Source organism: Macaca fascicularis, chromosome 9 (genome assembly GCF_037993035.2).
Source record: "Macaca fascicularis isolate 582-1 chromosome 9, T2T-MFA8v1.1".
Classification (NCBI taxonomy): domain Eukaryota; kingdom Metazoa; phylum Chordata; class Mammalia; order Primates; family Cercopithecidae; genus Macaca; species Macaca fascicularis.
The window spans coordinates 14,424,715-14,449,869 of NC_088383.1; the positions used below are offsets into that span (position 1 = coordinate 14,424,715).

The window sequence follows — 25,155 nt, forward strand, 5'->3', positions numbered from 1 at the left end:
TGGCATTTCCAGTTATAATTAGTCAATGACTTCTCCAGGTACAGATACCAGGAAAAGGAAGCTCTTTGAAGCAATGAGCTCTCTAGCGAAACAGGACGCTATAAGGAAACCCGTGCATTTTTTCCCGATCTCTTTCCAAGAAGCTGAATCCTTTTCAGAAAAACTAACAAAAAGAAATCTGACTAAAATGGATCCATGCCACGTGGCTACCTTACTGGCAACCGGAAATCCTTTGGAGAGTTTAGTAACTATACTTCTTGGACCAGATCTAAAAAGACTATATGCGGGATTCTCCCCCTCACTAAATATCAAGACTCTACTAGATCACGTTTCTTTACACACAGAATTTATGACACACAGTCTTGCAGGATCTGATAAACGTGAGGGCAACACAGAAGTCATCACCCAAGGTCTCCCTTAACTTGGCTAAGAGAGAAGGATCCACTACGTGGAACATGATTATTCACAGGTAATCACGATAAAAGATGGTAACAAACAAACAGAGAGTGCGGCGAATGCTCATAATTTTATGTTGCCTTGGCATTCATTTTAAATATAAGTGGGAGTTTTTCATTCCAGAAGCAAGGCTCTGTCACCTTTGACAGTTTCCAGTTCTATTCGCTGCACCCCCGGTTCCTCAATGTGGTCGATCCAGACATCTGCTTTATACAACTGCTGCCTGGTGACCAACTCCCTATAGGACAGCCAGATGCAGCCTGCTGGCCCTTGCACCCCATGTGGACTGTGCAGATATGCCACAGTGACTCCCTCTCAGTCACTGCATGACCTCCTGCAACCCCTGCCTTCTTGCTTTCAACTCATGAATTACAGCTCCCTACGGGAAACCTGTGTGGGTAACGCTCTGGACCCAATAAAGGTACTGGCCACGGGTTCTTCTCTCTCCACTGCCTGCGCGCTCTGGCCTGCATGTGTGTGGCCTCCAGGGGTGTGCTATATCCCCTGGGGTCTGTAAGTACTAAAACTTCTTAAACTCTCACACTGTGCTAGTGTCATTAAAGGCCCACAATCGGACTCCTGACTGGGAGCCGGCCCCAAAGGGACCCGTGCTTGTAGATCTCTTGCTGGCACTTGTCTGGGCCTCTGGTGGTTGCTGGGGACCATGTGATCAGTTAAGTTAATAATGAAACTCAAAGAGTTCCATCTAAAACAAAGCAGTTGCACGTGTGCCCATCTATATGTCTCCTTATTAGGAAAACTCCTGGTAACAGTCACCCTATCTGTGCCCTACAAATGTACCAGTGCTGATGTACAGCAGGCATTCCATAAATCTTTCTTAAGTAATTGAAAAAAACTGGCTTACTGAAAACAGAATGAAGTCCAGAATGTAACACTAAGGTAGTAAACAAATAACAGGAAAGAATGAGAATGTATCAGAAATAAATTATTTGACAAATATTTATCAAGCACCTCCTAGGCTCCAGAGATACAAAGATCATCGGGTACAAATTGGAAGGTACCCCAACTTTCTCAACATCTCTTACCTGAATCCCTTTATATTGATTTCTTGCTCCCAACAATGGTCCTGGTATTCCTGGCCCGCTGACCTCTGCCTCTTTTAACTGTGTGCCCTGGAACTCTACTTGGTAAACTGCCTCCCTGGTTGCAGACCGCACGCTCTGCTTCCTTGCTAGAGCTAGACCCGCCTCTTTCCTGTGGATCCTGCCTTCCCTGTGGCCCCCACACAAAAATTATTCATTCTCCCTTCCCTTGAGGCTGCGGAGGAGACTCGGCTTTCCTCTTGCTCCCCGAAACATTGCTCTTTTAACCCCTGGAAGAAGCTCACAGAGGTGTATGACCTTGTATCCCTCTTCCCAAGCAGCAGTTCCACGAGACAGGAGTTTAAGATTCATAGGAGATGAGGCAGGCAATGGAGCTGGAGTGCATAGTGAGGCCACCCCACTAGGGCAGCACGTGCAGGGTGAAGGGAGAAGAATTGCACACGGGAGCCAATGGGTTATCAGGCTGGGTAACTTAAGATTCAGGTCTCTTTTCATATAAGGATAGCAAATAATCAGATATATCCTATACAAAAACAATTCTGGCAAAATTATGGTGAAACTGGTATGGTATAGAGGAACCTGGCTAGAATGTTATCACAGAAGGCTCTGTGAATGGCAACATCAGTCTATCAGGATTTTCAGGGTGGAAATGGAGAGAGATGGAGAGAGAGAGAAACACTGAAGAAGTTTAATCAAACGGGCTTGGGATTAGCTGGATTTGCGGGGGGTGGAGGCGGGAAGAATCCATGAACGATAACCCCAAGGTTTCCAGCTTGGGTCACTGAATAGAGATAAACACCAGTAGGAGAACTGGAAAAAGATGCGTGCAAGGGAGTGGGGATATGGAGTCTAGTTTTGATGACAAAAATCTGGACAAAAGCAGGCAACAGGAAACGCAGCTAGCAGGTGCATGAGGTTGAGCATGAAGCCATATTTCGGTTCTATCTATTAGTAGGCTGGCCCCTCTGGACTGAGTAAGCCCCTGAGGGTCACGGATAATTTGGGGGATGGAGGACATCTTATAGAGAGATACTAGATCTTCTACTAACCTAGCATGTAGAGAACTCAAAACATTGATTTATTAGTAAATATTTAAAAAGATATGACTTCCTATGATTCCAAGCTGGTAAGGTGAGTCAAACCTATCCCTCCTGAATTCCCACCCCCTGAGGCAACTGTCCTCTTGATCAGAACTGACTGACTCTCTCTCCCTGCGCCAGTCTCAAACCCATCACTCAGGGGTGCCATGTTCGGCCTCTTACCTGAGCAGAATGGACTGAGGGCATCTGAAAGAAGTGGGGTCCAATCCGACCGCTACACTGAGTATTACACTATCATGTCCCGTTTTGTCCTATGTTAAAGAGGCCATTGAGAAACTTGAGGAGATAATGAAAAAGCCAATTGAACAGATTAAAGGAACAAGGAAAGACAGAGTGGGGGTTGGGTTCTTTCACTAATAAATAAATGACTACTGAGTGACTTAATTATCTCTAAATATACTAGGCAGTATTATGGGTAGGACATTGTTCTTTATCAACAAGAAAAACAATGAACTGAAAATGCAGCTTCCAGCCTGGAGGTGGGGCCACAGATGGTCTTAAAGAGCTGGCCTTTCCAGTTCGTAAATACTAGAAGCAGTGCAGAAGCATCTGCAGGAGAGGTGACAATGAGGATGCGTCTCTGTTTGTGGTGATGAAAAAGCTCTGGAGATGGTTGCACAACACGGTGAACATATTTTAAAGAAAAATACTTTTAAAACTCCTTGCATTTTTTAGGGGAGGGGTAATGGCATGTTAAAGAGAAAAAGCTTATCAGTGAGAAATAATAAGATGACCAGGTTTACACTATATGGTCCAAAATATTTCCTCTTAAAAACTCGTAGAGGTTGGCATGGAGCCATGCTGTGGATAGACTGATGGGCAGCCTGTCAAATGGGAGATGGGTAGGAGCACGGAGCTGGGCCCTTCAGGCCTGCGGGCAGCTCTCCACACAACCTCCACAAGTGAGCTGAAAGAAGAGGAATCTGAAGCGGACCCTGTGCTTTGAGGACCTAAGGCTGGCACCTCTTTCCAGACCCCATTAACATGCAGATGCTATCAAGGTCCCAGCTGGCAGCCTGCAGGGACAATCGCCATGTTTACGAGGGACACACAAGACTGGGAGTCGAACTCAGCAAACCACCACGTGAAAAGCAAGTCTACGGAACAGGGCAACGGTTTTCGGAACAAGCCCTTTTTCTTCCAAGTGCAATCTAAAGTGGAACCCCAATAAATACAGAAGAGCAAAGCTCTGCTGAGGAGACTGTGCCAGAATCCGATTCCTGAAGCCACCCTTGGAGGATGCTCAAGAACTCCAAGGGCTCCACACTGCATAGGCTGAATGCCACAGAAAAGGAAAGGCCAAAGAGTGGCCATAGAATCATTTAATTGGATGAATCCAATACTATGAAAAGGAGTATCTAGACACAAATATATCTACATGTGCTTGAGGGTCCTGTTCAGCTGAGAACTACAGGTAGAAAATAATTAAGCCACCCAATGTATACATGCCATTTACATTTAAAGGATAGCTAAGATCCTTTCAAATCTGTTGAGATACTATCAAGTTTACTCATCCACTTAATAAATATTTACCGTACTACTACTAAATATGAGACACAACGTAACAAAAAAATATATATAATACACAGTCTCTTCCCTTCAGGAGTTGATAGCCTAGCACAGGAGACAAAAGAGTATGTACACAGCTCTAAGAGTACAATGGCACTCTTCTGATGGACAGGCAGGTCTAAGCGGCACAGGGGTCACCCACAGCCAGGGGGCAGGAGCACCTTGTAATCATGGCTGAAGATGTGAAGCCAGGACAGGTACCAAGAAGGAACACCAAGGATCCTAGTTGGAAAACAGGCACTGAAAGCCAAAAAGGCACAAAGGGCTTGAGATGGGCATTTAGGGTCAAAGAGAGCAAAGAAATACCAGGAAATGAAGCAACAAACAGCTGTGCAAAATGAGCTATCACACAGCTTCTCAAACTCTTCCCTCAAAGAACACAGAAAGCCAAAGGAGAGTAAGTATCTATGAGAAGTTTGGGGGCAGAGTCCTAGGAGGGGAATAAGGAACAAACAATTTTCTTAGATGTCCTTATGTTTTCTCTTAAAAAGTAAATGCAAGTCCTGTCCTACACTCTCCGTGTTTTTGCATTTAATTTTAAAACAATCTTCTACCCACCAAGATGTGCAGCTTCCTACGGACCCTGGACCCCAGCACTGGGCACCCACGGTTACATGTTTGCCAGCTGATAAGCAAGGCTAGGGGTGGGTGGGCTGGTCCATCCCAGGGGCAAGGGCTGGTGCCTGCGAGTCAGGCTCTTCAGCATCGCCAGCTGCACCTCCTAGAAGCACAGGTACGGTGTCCATGACTGGACAAAACTAAGGGGACGCATGATCAATGCCTTAGAAATCGTGTAAGTGACAAGTGTTTCAGGAATTACAGAGAGAAACAGATCATTTTACCCTGGGAGGACTACACCTCACAAAGATGGCAAGACTGGAGGTGGTCAATAAACACCACTAGCATTTCCATGGCACTTTGGGGAGGAGAAAAGAGAATGGCACTGAACAAAGCTTGAGGGCAAGAGAGAATTGAAGTGGGCAATGGCGAATCAGCGAACTTAGCTGGAGTTAAGGCAATGAATGGGGCAAAGTCAAAAACAAAAGGATTCTGACACTGACTTTATCCTCAAAGTGACAGGAGATCAATGAAGGTTTTTGTAAGAGCGATAGGACACAGAACTACCCAGTGAATTCAAAGACTTTTGTCTACTTATTTCTCCTCCAAATGTTCTTACATCATGGAAAGCAAAGTTTTATTTTATAATCAATATAGCATGGCTGTCCAGTGTTCCCTGATGAGTGATTGCATATAACATTAAGCAACTAGGTCTGAAACCACCACTTTGAGTAATATTCAAGAATGATCAAGTCAAAGAGTTAAATCTCAAATGCATGGAAGAGGTCTTATAAATCAATAAAGAAGATGATGAATACTAATGATGCTGGGCAAAGGACATGAACGTGTAATTCACATGAGAGAAAATGATCAATAAATATTTTAAGTATCTTATCTCCCTAATTATTAATGTAATGAAAATTAACATAAAATTCTTTTCCTTTTTATGTAATTATAGATTCAAAAAGGCCATTTTTGGTGATAATTTAGGGTCACAGTAACTCTCATATGCTGTTGGTAGGGATGTAATTTGATAAAACCTTTTTGGGGTAGAATATGGCAATTCCACTTACCAAAATTTATCCTACATAAATATTCCAACAAGTACCTGTGAATATTCACTACAGCATCATTTTACAAGGGAAATATTGGGAACAATGTAAACATTTATCAACAGAACATTAGATAAGTGAATTATGGTACAGCAGTAGAATGAAATTGGATCATTTCATATCTGTAAAGAGTGAAACAGACCCTTCCAGAGTCATTTGGAAGTATGTGAAAGACAAATTATTAGCTTCAAGAAAGCTGAGATCACGATCATCTCATTCACTACAGGATAACTTGGGGCTAAATCTGCCTGGCTCCAAATAGGCAGTCAATATGGGTGAAATAAATGAAGATTAGGTTAGGTGAAAAGAGTTGCAACACGTTATATAGCATAATTCTATTTTCTTTTTCTGTGACACACACACATATTTCACACACACCTCTATTGGTAATAGGGGTTACCACTGGAGAGTGTGACTGGGACGAGATTTTTAAAATTTTTAATTAAAAAAAAAATAGTCAAGGGCTGGACAGGGTGGCTCATGCCTACAGTCCCAGCACTTTGGGAGGCCGAGGTGGACGGATCCCTTGAGGTCAGGAATTCAAGGCCAGCCTGGTCAACATGGTGAAACCCCGTCCCTACTAAAAAAATAAGACAATTAGCTGGGTGTGGTGGTGGGCGCCTGTAATCCCAGCCACTCGGGAGGCTGAGGCAGGAGAATCGCTTGAACCCGGAAGGCGGAGGTTGCAGTGAGCTGAGCTCATGCCACTACACTCCAGCCTGGGCAACAGAGTGAGACTCCGTCTCAAAAAAAAAAAAAAAAAAAAAACCCACCCCCAAACCCCAAATAACTAGTCAAGTGTATTAGTGAGAAGGGGGAAACAGTAGAAGGAGTTTGACCTACAACTCACCATGAACAATCAACTGAGGTAACTCGCTCACTTCAGACCAGCTGGGATCTTTTACTTTTTGTTTTCAGCTTTATAAATTGTTTAAAAAATTGTTTCAAAATGAATATATATGACTGTTTTAGAGGAAAAATAATCTAGAATTATTATTTACAAACTTTTCCTTGTGGTATTCCCAAGCTGGGTATAAGGCAACTGGTAGATGCAGCTGTGGACCTGAAAACATCACAGTGAAACTGGGCAGGAACGACTGACCCACCAGCAGCTAGACGGCAGCAAGAAAAGTCAAGCAGGGAGGTGCTGGGGTGTGGTATGTGTTGTAATCCCTGGAATACATGCTAAGGCCACTTTCTCTTGAAATTCATTACAAGTCCCGTATCCTTAAAAGGAATTTGGATGTATTTAAGGGAAAGAGTGTTAAAGCTATTAATATCACTTACAGAGCACTTAGTATGTACCAGGCCTCTGGCAAGCACCCTGTCTACATTGAATCCTGACACCAAGCTAAGAGGTTCGAGCACTGACGTACACATTTTACCCAGGAGACGCAGAGACTGTGAGGTCAGAGATCTGCATTGGATGCATCAGGCTTCTGGGTCCCTATGCTGCACTGCTCTACTAAGCTGCTCAAGGAACTAGCTGAATGGCAGGAAGGGCTCCATTCATGAGACCATCAAGCCAGTGTCCAAGGAGCTGTCACAACAAGCTGTGGGTGCCGTGTGAACTAGCTGGTACCTTAACTACCTAGGAATGTTAGCACACATGGTGGAAACAAGGAAATCACTGGACCAAACCATCTTTACAGATTCTGACTTAGTTGCACTGCTCCAAACTAAGAAGAATGAGGCTGATATTTCCTTTTAAATTGGAAATTCGTACTTGTGAGGCTGAGGCAGGAGATCACTTGAGCCCAGGAGTTTAAGGCTGCAGTATGCTATAACCACACCTGTGAACAGCCTCTGCACTCCAGCCTGGACAACATAGCGAGATCCTGTCTCTTAGAAAAAAACAAACTGGAAACGTGGTCCATGTGAAGCCTGTTAGTTCTACAAAAGCCAAAGATGAAAACTTCAGAAAAGTGAAATAAAAGTTTGTGTTCACGATTCTATGAAACATACAGCAAAAGTCTCCAAAGGCTGACAATACACCTAGGAAAAATAGAACAAGATTGTAGATTAAGAGCTGCTTCTGAATTCCTACAGTAACACAAGTCTTGCCTTCATTTGACAAGAAAATGTTCATAATTTACTATTTGCAAAGACGCGCCCTTTTCAATATAAGTCGAAACACTGATCCTCTGCTCTCCTGTACAGAAAACTTCTAAGAGAGTCTTGACACAGAAATGCAAATATCCCTTCCTTCCTGAGATGTTAATTCCACATCTACCTCATGGATCAGTTAAGTATGAACATCATTAAGTACCGTCTGGATTATATTTCTTCAGTCATTTAAACTTTTAAAATATTCAGAGTTAAACACACATGCTGTTGCACAATTTCATTTTCAATGCAAATATTATTAATAATGATGACAAACAGATCACACTCACAATGGCTTTTTCTTTCAAGGATCTCAAGGGATTTGGATAACTTGGGGCCCAAGGGACCTGGAGAATGGCAGCCTTCCCTGAGTGAGTCTCGTGGGAAATCTCTGGGGCTAAGGCAACAGTAACTTAAATCAGTGGCTTCCAAACTTTTCTGACCATGGTTCATAGCAAGAAATACATTTTTCATGATGACCTAGAACACACATACAGATAGGTATACCATGCACACAACTCTTTTTTTTTTTTTTTTTTTTTTGAGACGGAGTCTCGCTGTGTCTCCCAGGCTGGAGTGCAGTGGCGTGATCTCGGCTCACTGCAAGCTCCGCCTCCGGGGTTCACGCCATTCTCCCGCCTCAGCCTCCCAAGTAGCTGAGACTACAGGCGCCCGCCACCACGCCTGGCTAGTTTTTTGTATTTTTAGTAGAGACGGGGTTTCACCATGTTAGCCAGGATAGAATGCACACAACTCTTAACGACAGTGTCAGGAATTTACCTTCCCTGCATGCAGTATACTTTGATGTTTTCTATTCTACTCTATTTCTCTCTTCTTCTTCTTATTGCTATTGTTACTGTTGTAGTGTCGGTGACAATTCACTAAATTGATATCATGACCTACTTACAGGTCACAACCACTGGTGCGCAAAACATTGCCTTCAGTGCCCAGTTTTAGGACACTGGCCTAGGCAGTCTTCTCGCCCTCCATGCTCTTCCTGGATCCACCCGTCCTCTCTCCTGGCTCCACTGACTATCCGTACAAGAGGACTCCAGCCCAGATTCCACCTCAAGGCTCCAGAGCCATACATCCAATTGCTTACCAGATAGCCTCACTTGGACATCTCAAAAGCAACCTTCACATCATGTCTAAAAAGGTTATTTTATCACGACCATCCCCCAGCCTTAGTAAATGGGCCAACTCAGCTGTCCGAGCCAAAAACCTAGGAGTTATTCCTCTTTCCTTCCCTCCCACAGCCGATTAGTCACCAAGTCCTGCTTCTTACAACTTCTAAATTACTTTAGAATCCTACCGCTTCTCCCCACCACCACCCCATTCTTGGTATCACTCCATGGGGCTACTGCCACAAGCCTTCAGGACTGCTCCCCTCCCATTCTATTCCACCCTGAAGCTAGAGTGATCTTTCAAAAACGCAAATCGAGTTACACTGCGGACCTCCATGGAGTGCCACTATCCCCAGGATGGAGCTGCAGCTCCCTGAGAGGCCGGGCCTCCTTGCCGCTGCTCCAGCCCTGGCTCCTGCCACATTTCTCCTATTCTACGGTGGTGTCTGGCTCTAGGGTCTGGCTGCACGTGAGAACCACTGGGGCAACTTTTAAAAAATAAAAGTGCCCAGGCCTCCCTTCAGAACAATTCAATCGGAATCCAAGAAGCGACTGTCCGTGCAGCTCTGGCCCTGCCCAAGGCCTTTTCCTGTGTCTCACAAGCTGGTCCCCACATGCTGCCCCTTCCGTGTCCTCAGCCCCAACACCAGATTGGCCCTTCAGGTCTCCGTTTCAAGGTCATTTTCTCAAGGGCCGTATTCCTTAATTCCCCAGGCCTGGGAGGACTCATGTTCCCACAGAATCCTTAATTTCTCTTATCACAACCTAGTGGGTTCTATAACCTCCCAGCCTGGCATGGTGGCTTCAATAAATATCTACAATATGAATATATTAACGTCAATTCTAATAACAGATATGACGAGAAGACATGGTTGAGGAAAGCTGATGGAAAAACACCACCACTGATGTGCAAGAGATAAACCCACATCGGAGGCATCTGTGCAGTTCTCCTTCTTTCTGTAGAGTGTGCAGCGGGGTGGCAAGCAGAGGCCATTTGGTGCCGAAATCCGGCCACATATTCCCATGAAAGCCTTCCCCGAGGGACATGTCTCATCTCCATCTTCTTCCTGGTTCATCGCAGATAATGGGTGGGAAATTCAGTTTCCCCTGCCTCAACAAATGGGAAGTAAAAGCTGCCTGTCCAGAATGATCAAGTAAACCAGGGAAGCTAGGTCGGACCTGGGCCACCCTGCTCTACTGTGTGCCGGCACCAGGCTCTCCCTCCCAGTGGAGAGTTGAAAAGAGGAACACTGAACTTGTAGAGAAATGCTAAAGCTAATATTCCTGTAGCAACTCTTCAGCCACATTTCATGCTGTGCATATTAAGGTACCCATTAAAGTCTTGCTAGTAATCGAAAAAATTATCTATGTGCAATGAGAATGAGTTAATGCAACAGAGGAACCTTAACTTTTGCATCTCCTGACTTTTCACCTTTAAGAGGTACCTGAACCTTGCATTTTTGTGGGGTTCTTTACATTTCCTATGTAGGTGTAAAGTCATACTTGAGAGATATAATTCCATTCACCACACAAGCAACTTCATAGTCTATTCTATTGCATCAACTTTTTCTGTAAAAATAAATTGTTAAGGATATTATTCCTGGAACAGAATAAATTCTTGGAATTACTGAGTAACTCATGTAGCGTACCACTGTTCCAAGAACACATCACTTATTTTATCATGACAATGTAAAGGTATTAATCTTTTGGCTTCCATTTCAACAATGAGAAATGCTGCGAGAGACACAGACACCTGCATTACATTTCAGCTCAAGTTTATATCATCCATAAACATCTCTGTTTTGGACACCTCGGCCAAACAAATGCTCACAGAATACTCTATGTAGCATTTGATTTTATGGAACTATAAAAGTTCCTTGCTGTTAATTACAGAGACAAATGTCTCATCACACATTTGGTTACCAGATAGCAGCATAATTAGTTTTCTCCATTAACCTTTCAGATATAAAATTTGATTTCAAGTAAAAAACATTGTAAACCCCTTGGAATCTGAATAACACGGTATATTTCTGCATGTTTGAAAAAAATGCAACACTAAGAAAACAATTTTATGGATTCTTATTTACAAGGATATTGGTTGTATGGAATACTGAAAGAAAATCTGTCTAAACTTTGTGATGATTCGAAAATATATTATCAAATATGCGTGCGATAAGCTATCCTTTGTAGAGAAATGAGGCACAGTCACCTGACCACCAGTGGAATGTGCCCTTTGACCTCTCTCTCCTAACTATGGTCATGCGGCCAAATTGTTCAGCACAGCCTCTCATCTGCTCCCACTTCATCCTGGTATCTGTGAGACAATGGATGAGGGAGGTGCGTTCAGTTGATGGCAATGGAATAGTTTTTTTCCTGTTTAAAGCCAAATTGCCTTCAGAATGACTGATCCCACAACCCTGGCCTGCTAAGGACCATGCTGTAGCTTACATTCGCAGAGGGCGCGTTTGATGGGTTCAATGTGTAGATGGGGTGCTATCAACATTGACGTACGTTTACGCTGCCGATGTGGAGGGTGGGATGAAGACCTCCTGTGTCGCATGGGACAATCCTGCACAAGGAAACGGCCTCACCTCAGTCGTCCCACTCTGACCTACTGATAACTGGAGGCACATTACCTTTTAATATGTTTTAACATGGAACTCATGTATTCAAAAATAGTTACTAAGAGTCTACTCTGTGCCAAGGAATACTACAGTAGGAATACAGCATTGAACACTCAGAGTCTTGCCCTGAAGGAATTCAAGCTGAGACTGGAAGGACAATTAAAAGATCATGGAGGCAAGGGTAGCCGAGGTCACTCCAGGCAAAGAGGCCGGCAGAGCACATGCCAGGGCCCCAGTGTTGCAAGATTCCAGGGGTGCTGTCCCTTGTGCCATGTGAGTCTGCGAGGCCCGGGGAGACGGGTGGCACGGAGACTGGTGACACACAGGGGCACAGAAGGGCATCCTACTTCAGAGTTAGACTTTAAAGGATGGAGACTTTTACCTAATAAAATAGAAAACAGGCTGGGCGTGGTGGCTCATGCCGGTAATTCCAGCAGTTTGGGAAGCCAAGGCGGGCAGATCACTTGAGGTCAGGAGTTCAAGACCTGCCTGGCCAAAATGGTGAAACCCCGTCTCTACTAAAAATACAAAAACTAGCCAGGCGTGGTGGCACGCACCTATAGTGCCAGCTACTCGGCAGGCTGAGGCAGGAGAATCACTTGAATCAGAGGTGAAGGATGCAGTGAGCCGAGATTGCACCACTGTACTCCAGCCTGGGCAACACAGCGAGACTCTAACTCAAAGGAAAAAAAAGTTTATTTAACAAATACTTATGATATTTCCTAGAATGTGCCAGACATTGTTCTGCAAACAAAAATGCAAAGATATCAGGCTAGATGATAGCAGGATACATACAGGCTTGGAAGAGTTGATACCAAAGGAAGCTTTTGGATTTCTAGTGCCAAAGGCCATTATATTTTAGGGTTCAAGTAAAAGACTGTATTTCTCAGTGTCCATTGAAGATATATGTGACCATACAAAAAATAAGTGTTGACTGGAATATCTGGTTATATTCTTTAAGAAGCAAGTGGAACAAATAAATTAAGCAAGCACTTGTTGCCCTATTGGGATTTTCTTGTGGTTTTCTTTTTTTTTTTTGGAGATAGGATCTCACTTGTTGCCCAGGCTGGAGTGCAATGGTGCTCTCTCAGCTCACTGCAACTTCCACCCCTGGGGCTCAACTGATCCTCCCACCTCAGCCTCATGAGTAGTTGGGACTACAGGTATGCACCATTACACCCGGCTACTTTTTGTAATTTTTTGTAGAATTTTTTTTTTTTTTTGCAGAAGAGTGGTAAGCATATCAATGATGTGAGGAAGTGCACAGTCTAAAATGTAAGGAAGGAGAGCTGCTGCAGGAATGAAAAGTGGTGTGGTATGGCTGCTGTACATGGAGGCAAGAGGGGAGTGTCAGGAATCAGCTGGAAGAAGTAGACGGGGGCAGTTCCTGCAGGGTCTCAGCTGTCATGCTAGGGAGTTTGGGTACACTTAGATGACAAAGAATTTCAAGCATCACACCTACAACCCCAGCACTGTGGGAGGCCAAGGCTGGAGGATCGCTTGAGGCCAGGAGTTTAAGACCAACTAGTGCAACAGAGGGAGACGCCGTCTCTACAAAAAATAAAAAAATTAGCTGGGCATGGTGGTACATGCCTGAAGTCCCAGCTACTTGGAAGGCTGAGTAGCTTGAGCCCAGGAGTTGGAGGCTTCAGTGAGCTATGATCATACCATGCACTCCAGCCAGGGCAACAGAGTGAGACCCTGTCTCTGAAAAATGGAAAAGAATTGCAGGCAGAGGGGCAGCCCAAGTTGCACACAATACTCTCAGGACCCGAAAGGCACCATGTGGATCGCAATGGCTGCAGGTTCAGGTTTCTGCCCTTCGCCAACCCCACTCCCCTGCTACTGCTGGGGCACTGCTGTCCAGGTCACTTTCTCTCCGATAATCTGCTACTTATCAGGATAACAGACTTCCTGCGCCAACATCCCAGGTCTATTTTTAACTTTGAGATGCAGAACACACTGGTTCAAAATCCTTACTTCACCGTATAGATGGCCATATGATTTTCCTCCGAAAATAAAATCAGAGAGAGGCTGAATTGTCAACATGTTTCCTTAGATTCTACCCTTCATGACTTTATTATTATTTTTTCAATGATTTGGTCATGACCAGTGTAAGAAAAGTAAAAGACCACAATATATCACACTTTTCATTTACAGGGCAGTTGCTGAACCACAACGAGCCTTCCTGAGAAACAGAAAGAGGTGGTTTTTCCTTAGGACAGCTGCTGCCCCCACGCGGGCCGTGGCGAGCAGGCTGCAGGCTGCATGTTAGCCCCACTGGCCCCTCACAGGGCCCCCTTGGGCAGATACAACTTGGGTGGCTGTGTGCAGGGGCCCAACTCCTTCAGAAACCCGACAGGCACCAAGGTTTGTGGGTGTGATCTTTAATACATGGCTGTATGTCCTTAAATTAAGGTAGAAAAGCTTGCTTCATGTGGAATCTGAGAAGTCAACAATGTCAACATCGGTTTACAGACGGGCCAGTGCTATCTTAAGCACCTTTCTAAAGCTGTACCTGTGTTACAGCAGAATAAGGAACAAGTAGAACAAATGTGATTTTCCAATTTTGGTTTCCAACATGTCACTGGCTTTCATATGTGAGTTCTCCTTTTCAGTTTCTTCTAGATTTGAAAAAAGAAGTTGTATCTCACAAATCAACATCAGAAATCCCAAATTTCTACTCTAGTATGTTACAGAAGCTTAAAGTTAAATGAGGCATCTTTTAGTTTGGCTCACTAAATGTCTCTACAATCTCAATATAGCAGTATACTTTACAATAAATCTTCAGAGTCCTAACGACAGTGTCCAATATATTCATGCATTTAAATCACATATCTGAAGACCTATCAGCAGAGTACCTATTGCGGATACAGCATTGTGCTAGGTTCTCAAAGGATCCAAAATGAATTCAGGTCACACTTGCCCTCTAGGATCTGACAGTTTACATTAGGAGCGATTAGAAGAGTCCTGCAAATAAACAACTCCATTTCAATGTGGCAGCTGTTAAGGTTCGGGGGAGTATCTGCTGGGTGACTTGAGCACAATAAAGCCACACACAAAAATAAGTAAATATTAGGCATCACATGGTGAGTGCCAGAGAAGAGTACTGTTACTACTTAGTGCCCAAGTATCAGAAGAAAAGATAACTTCTAGGCCGGGCGCGGTGGCCCACGCCTGCCATCCCAGCACTTTGGGAGGCCGAGGTGGGCGGATCATGAGGTCAGGAGATCGAGACCATCCTGGCTAACACGGTGAAACCCCGTCTCTACTAAAAATACAAACACATTAGCCGGGTGTGGTGGCGGGCGCCTGGAGTCCCAGCTACTCGGGAGGCTGAGGCAGGAGAATGGCGTGAACCCGGGAGACGGGGCCTGCAGTGAACCGAGATGGCGCCACTGCACTCCAGCCTAGGCGACACAGCGAGACTCTGTCTCAAAAAAATAAAAGGTAATTCCTAAATCTGGGAGAAGGAGGAAGAATGGGGTAATAAAAACACAAACACAGTGTTTTCCAGTTTGAAAAAGCATTTTACCATACAGGATCTCCCATGTGCGTCAGGAGGGCCAACATTATTCTTCTATTACAGAAGATGAGGAAAGCCCTCAAGAGTGTTCTCCAAGGTGTTACAGCTGGAGCCTGAGATTCGAAGCAAGGTTTTCTGACTCTAAATCCGACTTCTCTCTACTATGCTATGTAAACTGAGAAGGCTTACAGGCCAAGGTAATATTTGAATTGGGCTTTAAAAAGCGATGGGAGAGACAGGATTTTAGGGGAAGGAGTTTGGAAATGGGGTAAGGCATGGTAGGAGGCTAGGATGGAGAAGGAGCCACTGTGAAACGGCGGAGATGAGAACGGGAAGGTGCTTTAAGGAGGGAATGATGTGGCCGGTTTGACAACAGCACATGTTTTCAGTGAGGGTGAAGAGCAAGAGAAGGCTGGAAAGGTGGGTTAGAAACAGACAGCGAACTGAACGAGGGGGAGAGCGGGGCCTCACTCCTCCACGGCAGCGTGTTACAGTGAAAGACTGCGGCCAGGCCATGTCCAAATTCCAGATCCAGGCTCTTGTCTCCTAGCTCTATGACCTTACATACACTAACAATTCTAAAGGCCCATTTTTCTCATATAAAAGGAGAAATGACAATACCTTCTCAGAGCTGGTCTCAGTGTTAAATGAGATAAAGTTCGGAAGTGCCTAGCATACACGGGAGACAGTAAACAAGCCCTAGCTCCTTTCTTCCCAGGGGCTTTCCCAGGCCGCAGCTCCTGGCCACCTCATTCCTTCTCTCTGTGGAGCCCCCTCTGCACCTGGAAGTCCTGCTTTAGGAAGCCGGCTGGCTCAACGGACGGTGGTTGCATGAAAGCTGGAGACAGGGAGATGCAGATGCGGTCGGGTCACACTACGCATACTAAACACTCAGTGAAGGGCTTTGCCTTGATTCTAGAACCCATGACAAGGCAGCTGAAGTCTCTAAGCAGGAGAGAGGGTGAGAAGTTACGTATTGAGATCAGCCTATGTGAGCAGATTGGAGCAAGGAGTGGTGGCAGCTCTGACAAGGTGAAGAGCGCAGAAGTGGATGTCAGGAGACCCGAATGCAAAGTGTGGTCAGCTACTAATGACCATGTAGCCTTGGGCAAATCACTTTCACCCCTGAGTTGAGGTTCCCATTTGTAGAACATGAGGCCAACCCAACACCAACCTCACAGTGTAGCTGCAATAAAAACTAAGTGAGAAATGGAGGGCCCGTATGGCCTCAATACAAATGCCTCCCAGACTTCAGGCAACAAGTCATACGTGAGAACGACAAAGTTCTGCATCCACAGCTACTGAAACACATGTATATGTGCACATAAATTGAAAGAAGCTATCAGTATTTAAGTCTTCTCAAGAGGCTCTCCAAACTTTGACTTCGCTTGCAATTGTTTTTGAAGCCATTTTTTGGTCCTAGAGTATAATCAGACATATCAGGTGCTGTATGAAGCCTTGGGAACAGTCTAGACCAGGGGTTTTAAAATAGTGACTGGGGGTGCCCTAACATTCTGCAGAGGCCCACAGAGGAATGTGGAACGCACATAAGGCGCTCTGGGTCTCCTCGACCTTTCTTCAAGCAGCTCTGCTCCCCTTTGATCTGCTGGACACGCCGGGGGTTCCGCTTGGGAGCGCGTTTGAACACAGCCTGCCATGCGGTTAAGGGCTTGCTTTGGAGACAGGCAGACCCTGGCTTGCGTCCTGGCTCTGGCACTGAGTAACTCTGTGAACTCCTCAAATTCTTCATCCATCAAGAGGGAAAAACAACACGTTTCTTGGGACAATTAATGGGATAACATTTACAAAGTCCTTTACATAGTGCCTGGCACACAGCAAGCTCTGGGTAAATGACACTATTACCGGCCACACACTTAACCCCAGGAGACACTCCTGGTTGTCTGTCCCGTTCATTCCACCACCAAAAAAGGAGAGGCCTGACATGAAAGAGCACAGGGACACAAGGACACAGTGGGGCCAGCGTGCTGAAGATGGAGCTTTGACGGGGAGGAACAGAGTCGGGAAGCACTTGCTTCGAAATGCTGGGATTTCGGGGTTCTACTTTTCCCTCTTGGCCCTTCATTTCCCCTAAGTTTGCAACTCCTGCCCCAGATATGGTGACACACTAGATCCTTCTTCCTCTTGGGAGCAGGGGCTCAGCTCCTAAGCCTTTTGAAACCAACCAAGAACCAGGGTGGGACCCAGGCCACCTGACTCCAGGTGAAGACCTCCTCCGTCTTACAAACAGACCTGCCCAGTCCTCCGGGAGGAGAGCGACGTCGTGGCTGGGAGATAACTCTCTAACTTGTAAAAGCGCACAGGAATTTTTCGAGTGTGTCCTCTTTGGGGAGATTCTGGGGACTCTAGTGGGGGCAGCTGTCATCAAGAAAGCCACTGAAAAGAGATTTCAGGGTTTCAGAGATGTCGATCCTGCTCACCTGGCATGGCAGCCACACTGTGTGCTTCATCTATGGAAAGCTGAATAACTGAACTGAATACTAAAAAGAGTAACTAGAACAGGGCTTGGCATGGATGTAAGAGGAGCACAGTGAATTTCTGTTGAATGAATAAACGAATCAGACTGAACACCTGACAAACATGTTTCAAATGTACATACTATGATAAATGTAACCCAAAATCCAATGTGTGAAGAGACTTCATTTTATATTTGTATTAGTGCTATGAATAATAAATTAATTGTCTCATAAAAATCCTTCTATAAGTGCCCTGCTAGCAGCTAAGGCCTCCTCCATGAGCCTTGGCTTTGCCTGGCTCCACAGGGCAGAGGGGAAAGATCTTTGAGAGGAGGCCTGGGTTTACTCTGGTCTCTGCTATTAATGAGCAGGTCAGGTAACTGAGCTTTGGTTCCCATCATGATAGGAATCATTATATCTACCCTAAGTACCCCACAGGTATATGGTAAAAATCCCGAGAAAACAGATGTGAAAGAACTTTCTAAGCCATAAGGTGCAACACTCATGGTCGAGCTATAATGATGCTTACTGCCGGCTCCCTCCCCCTTCCCACCTGGAATCTTCTCCAGGGAGGAGAAATACAGGAGCGAATCTTTCCTGTAGTTCAACATCTCTGCTTTATAGAGTCCTCCTCTCTACCCCTTCCAACTCTGCATCTGCTGTTGCCCTGACCGTTCACATTTGTCGTTTAATTACTGTTCACAGGGAGGCGGTTAAGTACAGTGTTCAAAGCTCAGGCAGACCTGCACTGGAACCCCACCTGTGGCACTTCCTACTTGAGAGACCTTGGGCAGGTCACCTTGACATCTCTAGGCTCATCTACAGAATGGGGATGACGATAACTCGTACAGACATTCTGCGAAGAGCCACTCAGGTCTTTCATGTAAAGTGCTCAATGTGCTGCCTTGCACACAGTAAGTGCTTAAACAACTGCAGCTCTTACGATTGCTGAATACTGCGCCCTGTTTCCTGAATTTGTCCTGTCTCCTCTCCAACTGGATCTGAATCTCCGAGAACAAGGTCCCTGTCTCTATCCATTTCTGTGACTATCTTTGACCCCACTCCCATTCCAGAAAAGTGCTGAGTTCGGAGTATTTTCTCATAAAGACACTGGGTGAATCGACGTAAGGGAACCGTTTTCCTTCAAACAGTGCTTAAATCTTCATTGTAGTCCCATCACAGCCAGCTTGAGAAAGTCAGTGTCCACAGGGTAAAATAACGTCTTCTGACCCTATTATCCAATTAAAAATATGTAATTCCTAAAGCTCTCGGCCAAGCCATTTACACTACTGAGCTACCCGACCATGTGAGATGCACTATGTTTGTTAACAGCCTAAAAATGTTCCACAGAAGGAGACCTGATATGGGAACCTCTGCCACATTCTGGAAGACTCTTTTTCACCTAGGACATAAACTTGGATCTTATAGATGCAGATAGTACTAAAGGGAACACATATGTTTGAATGTAGAAAATCCTATAGAATATCCCTGGGACAGTGTGTCAGTACTTTGTTATAGGAGAAAGAGTTCTAGTATTTTGGTACCAAACCCCCTTGGATGTCATAAGCTTCCCATAGAATTCTACATCTTTATGGACAGGCTTTAGCAACTTATAAAGTAAACATAATTGAAATATTTAAATCTATGTTTTGAAAAGTGTAACTATAAAACTATAAACTATAACACTGTCAACAAAAAATTCCTACTTTCAGATGCCATCAGGAACTATTCTCAATTGTTCCAGAAATCATGTTTTCTGTGACAATTTCTGTTATTTTTTCCGAACTGACCTAGAGATCACAAAATCACAATTTCTGTTATTTTTTCCTAACTGACCTAGAGATCCCAAAGTTGTATTTGGGAACCAACTACATCGTGACCTCAGAATGAACACAAGATTGAGAATAACCCACAGCACATTCCCAGGCTGTTCCATCTTTTGTCTCTTGATATTGAAGGCCTTCTTGAGCAACCACTTTGAAAGTGTATCTATCTCAAGCCTGGTCTTTCATTGGAATTCTTGTATCTTCCTCAACTTGGACCAGGAAGAAGAAAATCAACAACGTCTATCATCTTCGGGAGTTTCCAGCTTACTGAATCCTGGGCACTAGCATCCTGTTGCTCTTCAGCTTCCCCTCTCTTATCCTTACAATTCACTTTCCTCATAGTGACTTTACCACTTTTCTAGTACACAGCAGAAAGCGCGGGAAAGCCTGCCTTGCTGGAGAAGAACTAAATCAAGGACATGATGTTCCATTTGTATGGTGAACGTAAATTTTCTACTAAAGGGCAAATTCGTTATTTCAAATGGCTTATAGAGTGGTACTTTGATAATACAGAATTCCAACTGACCAGCCAGGCGCGGTGGCTCATGCCTGTAATCCCAGCACTTTGGGAGGCCGAGGTGGGTGGATCACCTAAGGTCAGGAGTTCGAGACCAGCCTGGCCAACATGGTGAAACTCTGTCTCCACTAAAAATACAAAAAATTAGCCAGGTGTGGTGGCGGGCGCCTGTAATCCCAGCTACTCGGGAGGCTGAGGCAGGAGAATCACTTGAACCCAGGAGGCAGGGGCTGCAGTGAGCCGAGATCATGCCATTGCACTCCAGCCTGGATAACAAGAGCGAAACTCTGTCTAAAAAACAAAACAAAACAAAACAGAATTCCAACTGACCAAGTTTAGGGGACTGGAAAGACTGAAATCCAAGAATATTCTCTTTCTGGGCCACAGCATTTCACTTGATTATTAACCTTTTGGCTCCTAGCTCTCTTTAACAGTAAACAGGTACTGGGAGCAGTGCTGGCACCAGTGCTATTCTTTCCCTTAGCAAAAAGATCCACGTGCCATCAATGAATGCTCATGTAAGAAATGCTGACATTTCCCTCCTATTTTTCCTCTTAAAGTATATATTAATATTTGACTTCTTCCCAATGCATCCCGACCCACCCTTTCTATTCCTCAAAGCAAAACCAGGGAGATCCCGGTGAGAGCTTCGTTTGAAGGCTGACCCACACTGGGTCTGGGCAGCAGTCCTGCTACCTGAAGTCCCCTTTGATGGGGTAATTGTGGCTTTGATGGTAATCGCTCTCGCTCTGATCCCTCTCATGTTCTGCTTCCTTGCTGTGCAGTGCTGGGCCCTCACCCTGCTACCTGGGATTGCAGAGGTCTCAGATGGGCAAGGTTGAAGCCAAAGGCCACACCATCTACTCTCCACTCTGACCTTATGGGTACTTCACTCTTAGAGGCAAAATCCTACATGGTTGCATTTTTGGCAGATGGTGTGCAAATAAAAAACTGCACATCCAAAGTCTTTCCTGTATAGCATGTGCGCCAACACTGCACATGGAAAAGGTGGCAATGTTTGTGGCTACCCACCCACTCATCATGCAGCTACACTTGCTGGAAAGTCTCGGAGATGCTGCTTTAGCTCTGCTTGTCCCTGATGTGAGCTGGGAACAAGGATGGTAAGAGGAAAGCATGCTGTTCCCCCTGCCCCAAAATGCTGGTGTGAAAGGAGCACAAAGCCAGGAAAATGAGGAGCTCCTTGATGATAACTAGCACTATCAAGAGCTGTTTAGGCAGCCAATCACACTTTTATTTTCCTTATGCTTTTTGACTGTAGATTTAATTTAATTTCGTCATGGCAGGATTAGCAACTGGGCCACAGAGGTGAAGGGACATTATAATAAGACAGCACATTAATCCTCTATCCCACCCAAGGCAGAAGCAAAACCAAACAAATAGCAGCTTCCTGGAAATTGAATTTCTGTTATCCAGATGTCAAAGATGTAATACCCCAATTACACAAACTATTGCCAGTGAAGCATGCCAGCGAATATGCAATGTAAATGGGGTGAGCGCAGAGCCACAAAACTGCACAGTCAGCATCTGGCTCTGTGAGTGAGTGATAATTAGCACTGTGTGTAGACACTAATAAACATTTATGTCTGAAATTACAACTTTTAGCAATGTTAATAAGGGATATATTGGCAATCTGTAAAATAAAAGGTCTTGAAAAGAATGTCATACATTAAGCAATGGCAGACATTTCCCGTTCCTGAACAATTTCCTTTTTCCCCCTAATTGCAAATGGCCATGATGTTTTGCTGAGAAATTAATTGACATAGGAACCTACCTAAAAAAATGGGTTGTGTCTCTTTGGCCTCCCCATTAACATCGTTGCTGAATTCTGGGATCTTATACACCTCATGGTGATAATCTGGCATGAGAAAACAACCAAAAATTAGAATCCTAATGACCTCAACATAGGAATAAGCACTCAAGTCTAGAATCTCATTCTATTTAGTATGTATAATCTATAATTTATAAATAAACTTTTTGAGAACTGAATTAATCACAGAATTTGTAGTCGATAATAATTCCTAAAACTTTGCTTATTCTGGAGTATGCAAACTGGAAAGATTACTTTGGCTTTAGAAGACAGCTTTGCTTGATCACACCATTTTCATGGTAAATTATGCCTACAGGTGCCAATTTTTAGGCTTTTTTTTTTTTTTAATTTGAGGTGGCAAGTACGTTTGCCCAATCATAGAGCAGGAGAGGTTTCCAAATTTCTCTTCACAACCCATTTTCACCAGCATATCAACAGTATGCTTTAAAGTTAGCCAGCACTCTAGTTTTCTCAGTTTACCCAGAAAATCTCAGCCTTTAAGCAGCTTAAAGGCAAGCACACATGAAAAATACTGATTTGTTATTTCAAATGTAGTATGATTTGGATAAGAAAGCAAGATTTTCATCTTTCACACAAGTGACACTTTCGCTTTCAGCTACTGCACTTTATTTAATATGCAAGTTTATTTTCTAAAACTGCACCTGCAGAGAGAGAGAAGAATCAGACCTATAATTAAAAAAAAAAAAAAAAAAGAAAAAAGGAAAAACTTGCTATGTCAGTCAAAGTTTAAAATACAATATTTTACAAGCTTCTCTATGGAGGCTACTGCACTTTGGCTTCTATTTTTGAAAAGTAGGGTCACTTAGGCATGAAGACAGAGGTTCCTCCTTAACACCTACTCCCCTTCCTCTGGCCTTAGATCTCCCAGGACCAAGTCAACAAAACTACTCTCACTTTTAAGATAAAGCAGTTAAGTTCTCTGAGGTCATCAATAAGAAAGCAGCCTACATTCCTGAATGAATCAGATAGCACCATCAGGGCAGTCACCCAGACAGAGACTTTTAAAAGTCCAAGTAACTGAGTAATCAACACGGATGTGGAAAAAAAAATTTACTCAGAAAGTGGGAAGAGCCAAGTATTTTGAATGCGTGAAACTATTTCAGGCCTCTTTCATTAAACAGTGTCCAAACTAAATTAGGGGAGGCAGATAAGAATGGATCTGCAAAATGCCTATAATCAAACTATTTTCAGATGAACCAAATCCACATCTTAGCTAGCTTTGCTCAGTTTGAAAAATTCGATTACTTGTAATTGTCCACGATTTTTCACTAATTTTCATCAGTTTACACGTGACTTCTGCAGGTCGTTGAAGAGTTTCTACCCTGATGCCAATGCTAGAGAAAACGACAGAGGAAAAGCGGACAGGTTCTGTGGTGTGGCTTTGACCTCAACTTGATTAAAAGACGACATTTAAACAGAGCGGGTCTAAACTCAATATGAGGACTTGTGACATTACAATGAACAAAGTCACCTGCCCCTAATTAAAGATGACAATGCATTTTGAGATATATTTTCACGATGGCTCTTACCTTGAGTTATCATTAAAAAAAAAAAAAAAGTCAAATCAGGAAGATAAAGACTCTTAACAAGTAACTGAACACAGATAAGACTGTATTCCACTTTCCCCTCCCTGACCAAATACAAACCCCGAGAGAGTGGTGTACACCTGTTAATTTGTCAGGAACTATCTGGATTTTTTTTTTCTTCCTTTTTTTGTTTTAAAGGATACTTATCTGACTGCTACGTGATCTAGTCTAAAACACCTTTCCAACCCAAATCAGCTAGCTAGAGATGTTGGATGTCAACAATTCCGCCTTGGGCTTGGACACGGCGTGAGCTTCTTTCTCCTTCTTAAAAGGAACAACAACGGTCATCCTTTTTCCTCCTTCTCTCGGCGGGGGGAAGGGGGAAGACCCCAGAAAACAAAAACAGCAAATCTCAGGTCGGATGGTCAACGCTCGGCCTGATGGCCAGGCAGGTCCGCGGCCGCCCCAGCCCAGCCCCGGAGGCGCCCCGAGGAGGGCTCGGGCCCCCCGGTGTCATTGTTTGCTAATTTCCTGAGCTGCCCTCCGACTTGTTTACGTTAAATAACACCCCGGCTCCCCCCGCGCAACTTTCCCCGCCGCCCGGCGTGTGCGGCCGCGGCCCTGCCTGCCAGCCCCGCGGAGGCACCGGGGGACCAGGAAGGACCGGGGGCTCCGGGAGGGCGCGCCCCCCAGCGTGGACCCCCGCGGGCGGCCGAGGGCGCGGCGCCCGCTGCCTGCCCCCGCCGCCCCGGCGGCCGCTTACCTCGGCTCACCAGTTTGAAGCTCTGGGATTTCCTGCTTCTTTTCCTCTCGGAGAACTCCATGGTGCGGGGAAGGCGGCGGCGGGGGCTGAGGAGGCGGCGGCGGCGGCGGCGGCAGCGGCGGCGCGGGCTCGTGTCACCGCCGCGGAGCCGCCGGGACCAAGGTCCGCGCCTGGAGTCGGCGGGGGGAGGCCGCGGGACGAGAGGAACCACCGCGAGCCCGCTCGGGGCTGCAGGCGCGGGGCCCCGCGGCGCGGGCTCCCGGGCGAAGTTGCCCCCGCGCGGCGCCGCCTCCCGGTGCCCTAGGCGCCCCCGCGGCCCCCGCTCATGCCGGCCCGCGGGTTCCAGACGCCGCCCGCCGCAGCCCAACTTTCCGTTGGGAGCGGGCCGGGCGGGGGCGCGGCGGCGGCGGCGGCGGCGGCGGGGGGCGGCTCGGGGCGGCCGGCCCGCCTGGGCTCAGCTGCGGACGCGGCGGCGGCGGCGGTGGCCCCGGAGACACGGCTGGCGGGCGGGCTGCGGGGAGGGCGGCGGCGGGTGCAGAGCCGGCCGGGGCGCTGACCGCCCCCGCGGGAGGAGGGGCGCCGGCGGAGGGGGCGGCGCCGCCGGGACCCCGGGGCCACCTGCTGGCGGAGCCCGGCCGCCGCCATCCCCGGGGGCCGCCGTCGCCGTCGCCGCCGCCGGCCTGGCCGCGCGGCGCCCCGAGGAGGCGCGGAGGCCGCGGCGCAGCGCCCTGGCCCGGGCCCGGCCGGCCTGCCTGCCCCCGGGGACGCCGCCACCCGGGCCTCCGCTCACAGACCCCGCTGGCCGGCCTCCCTCCGCCGCTTGCTGAGCCGAGCTCCTCTTTGCACCTCGCCGTGGGGGCGCGGACCGCCCCGGCGGCCACCTCCCAGCCCTCACATCCAGGGCTCCTCGGGGCCCGACGCGCTGATTTTAGGCAAGTTTTAGGGGGGAAAAAACTTACCC

The 25,155-nt window shown here is 46.0% G+C and overlaps 1 protein-coding gene across 46 annotated transcripts in view; it reads right to left on the minus strand.

Moving 5' to 3' along the window:
* BEND7 (BEN domain containing 7) overlaps positions 1 to 24,758 on the minus strand; it is an 88,631-nt gene extending 63,873 nt beyond the window's left edge. For 22 of the 46 annotated variants that reach the window (XR_012417481.1, XR_012417478.1, XR_012417476.1 and 19 more), the window contains exons 1-2: positions 24,195 to 24,395; positions 21,849 to 21,932 (exon numbers count right to left, since the gene is read on the minus strand). Coding sequence is in view for 34 of the 46 variants with exons in the window: in XM_065520290.2 (XP_065376362.1) it covers positions 21,849 to 21,932; positions 24,195 to 24,255 (145 nt within the window). In the remaining 12 variants the exon portion in view is untranslated. Of the gene's footprint in view, positions 1 to 21,848; positions 21,933 to 24,194 lie in introns of all 46 variants that reach the window. The other 24 variants (XM_045399579.3, XM_074001052.1, XM_074001053.1 and 21 more) reach the window with 5 other exon arrangements.
* Positions 24,759 to 25,155: the final 397 nt, after the last annotated feature.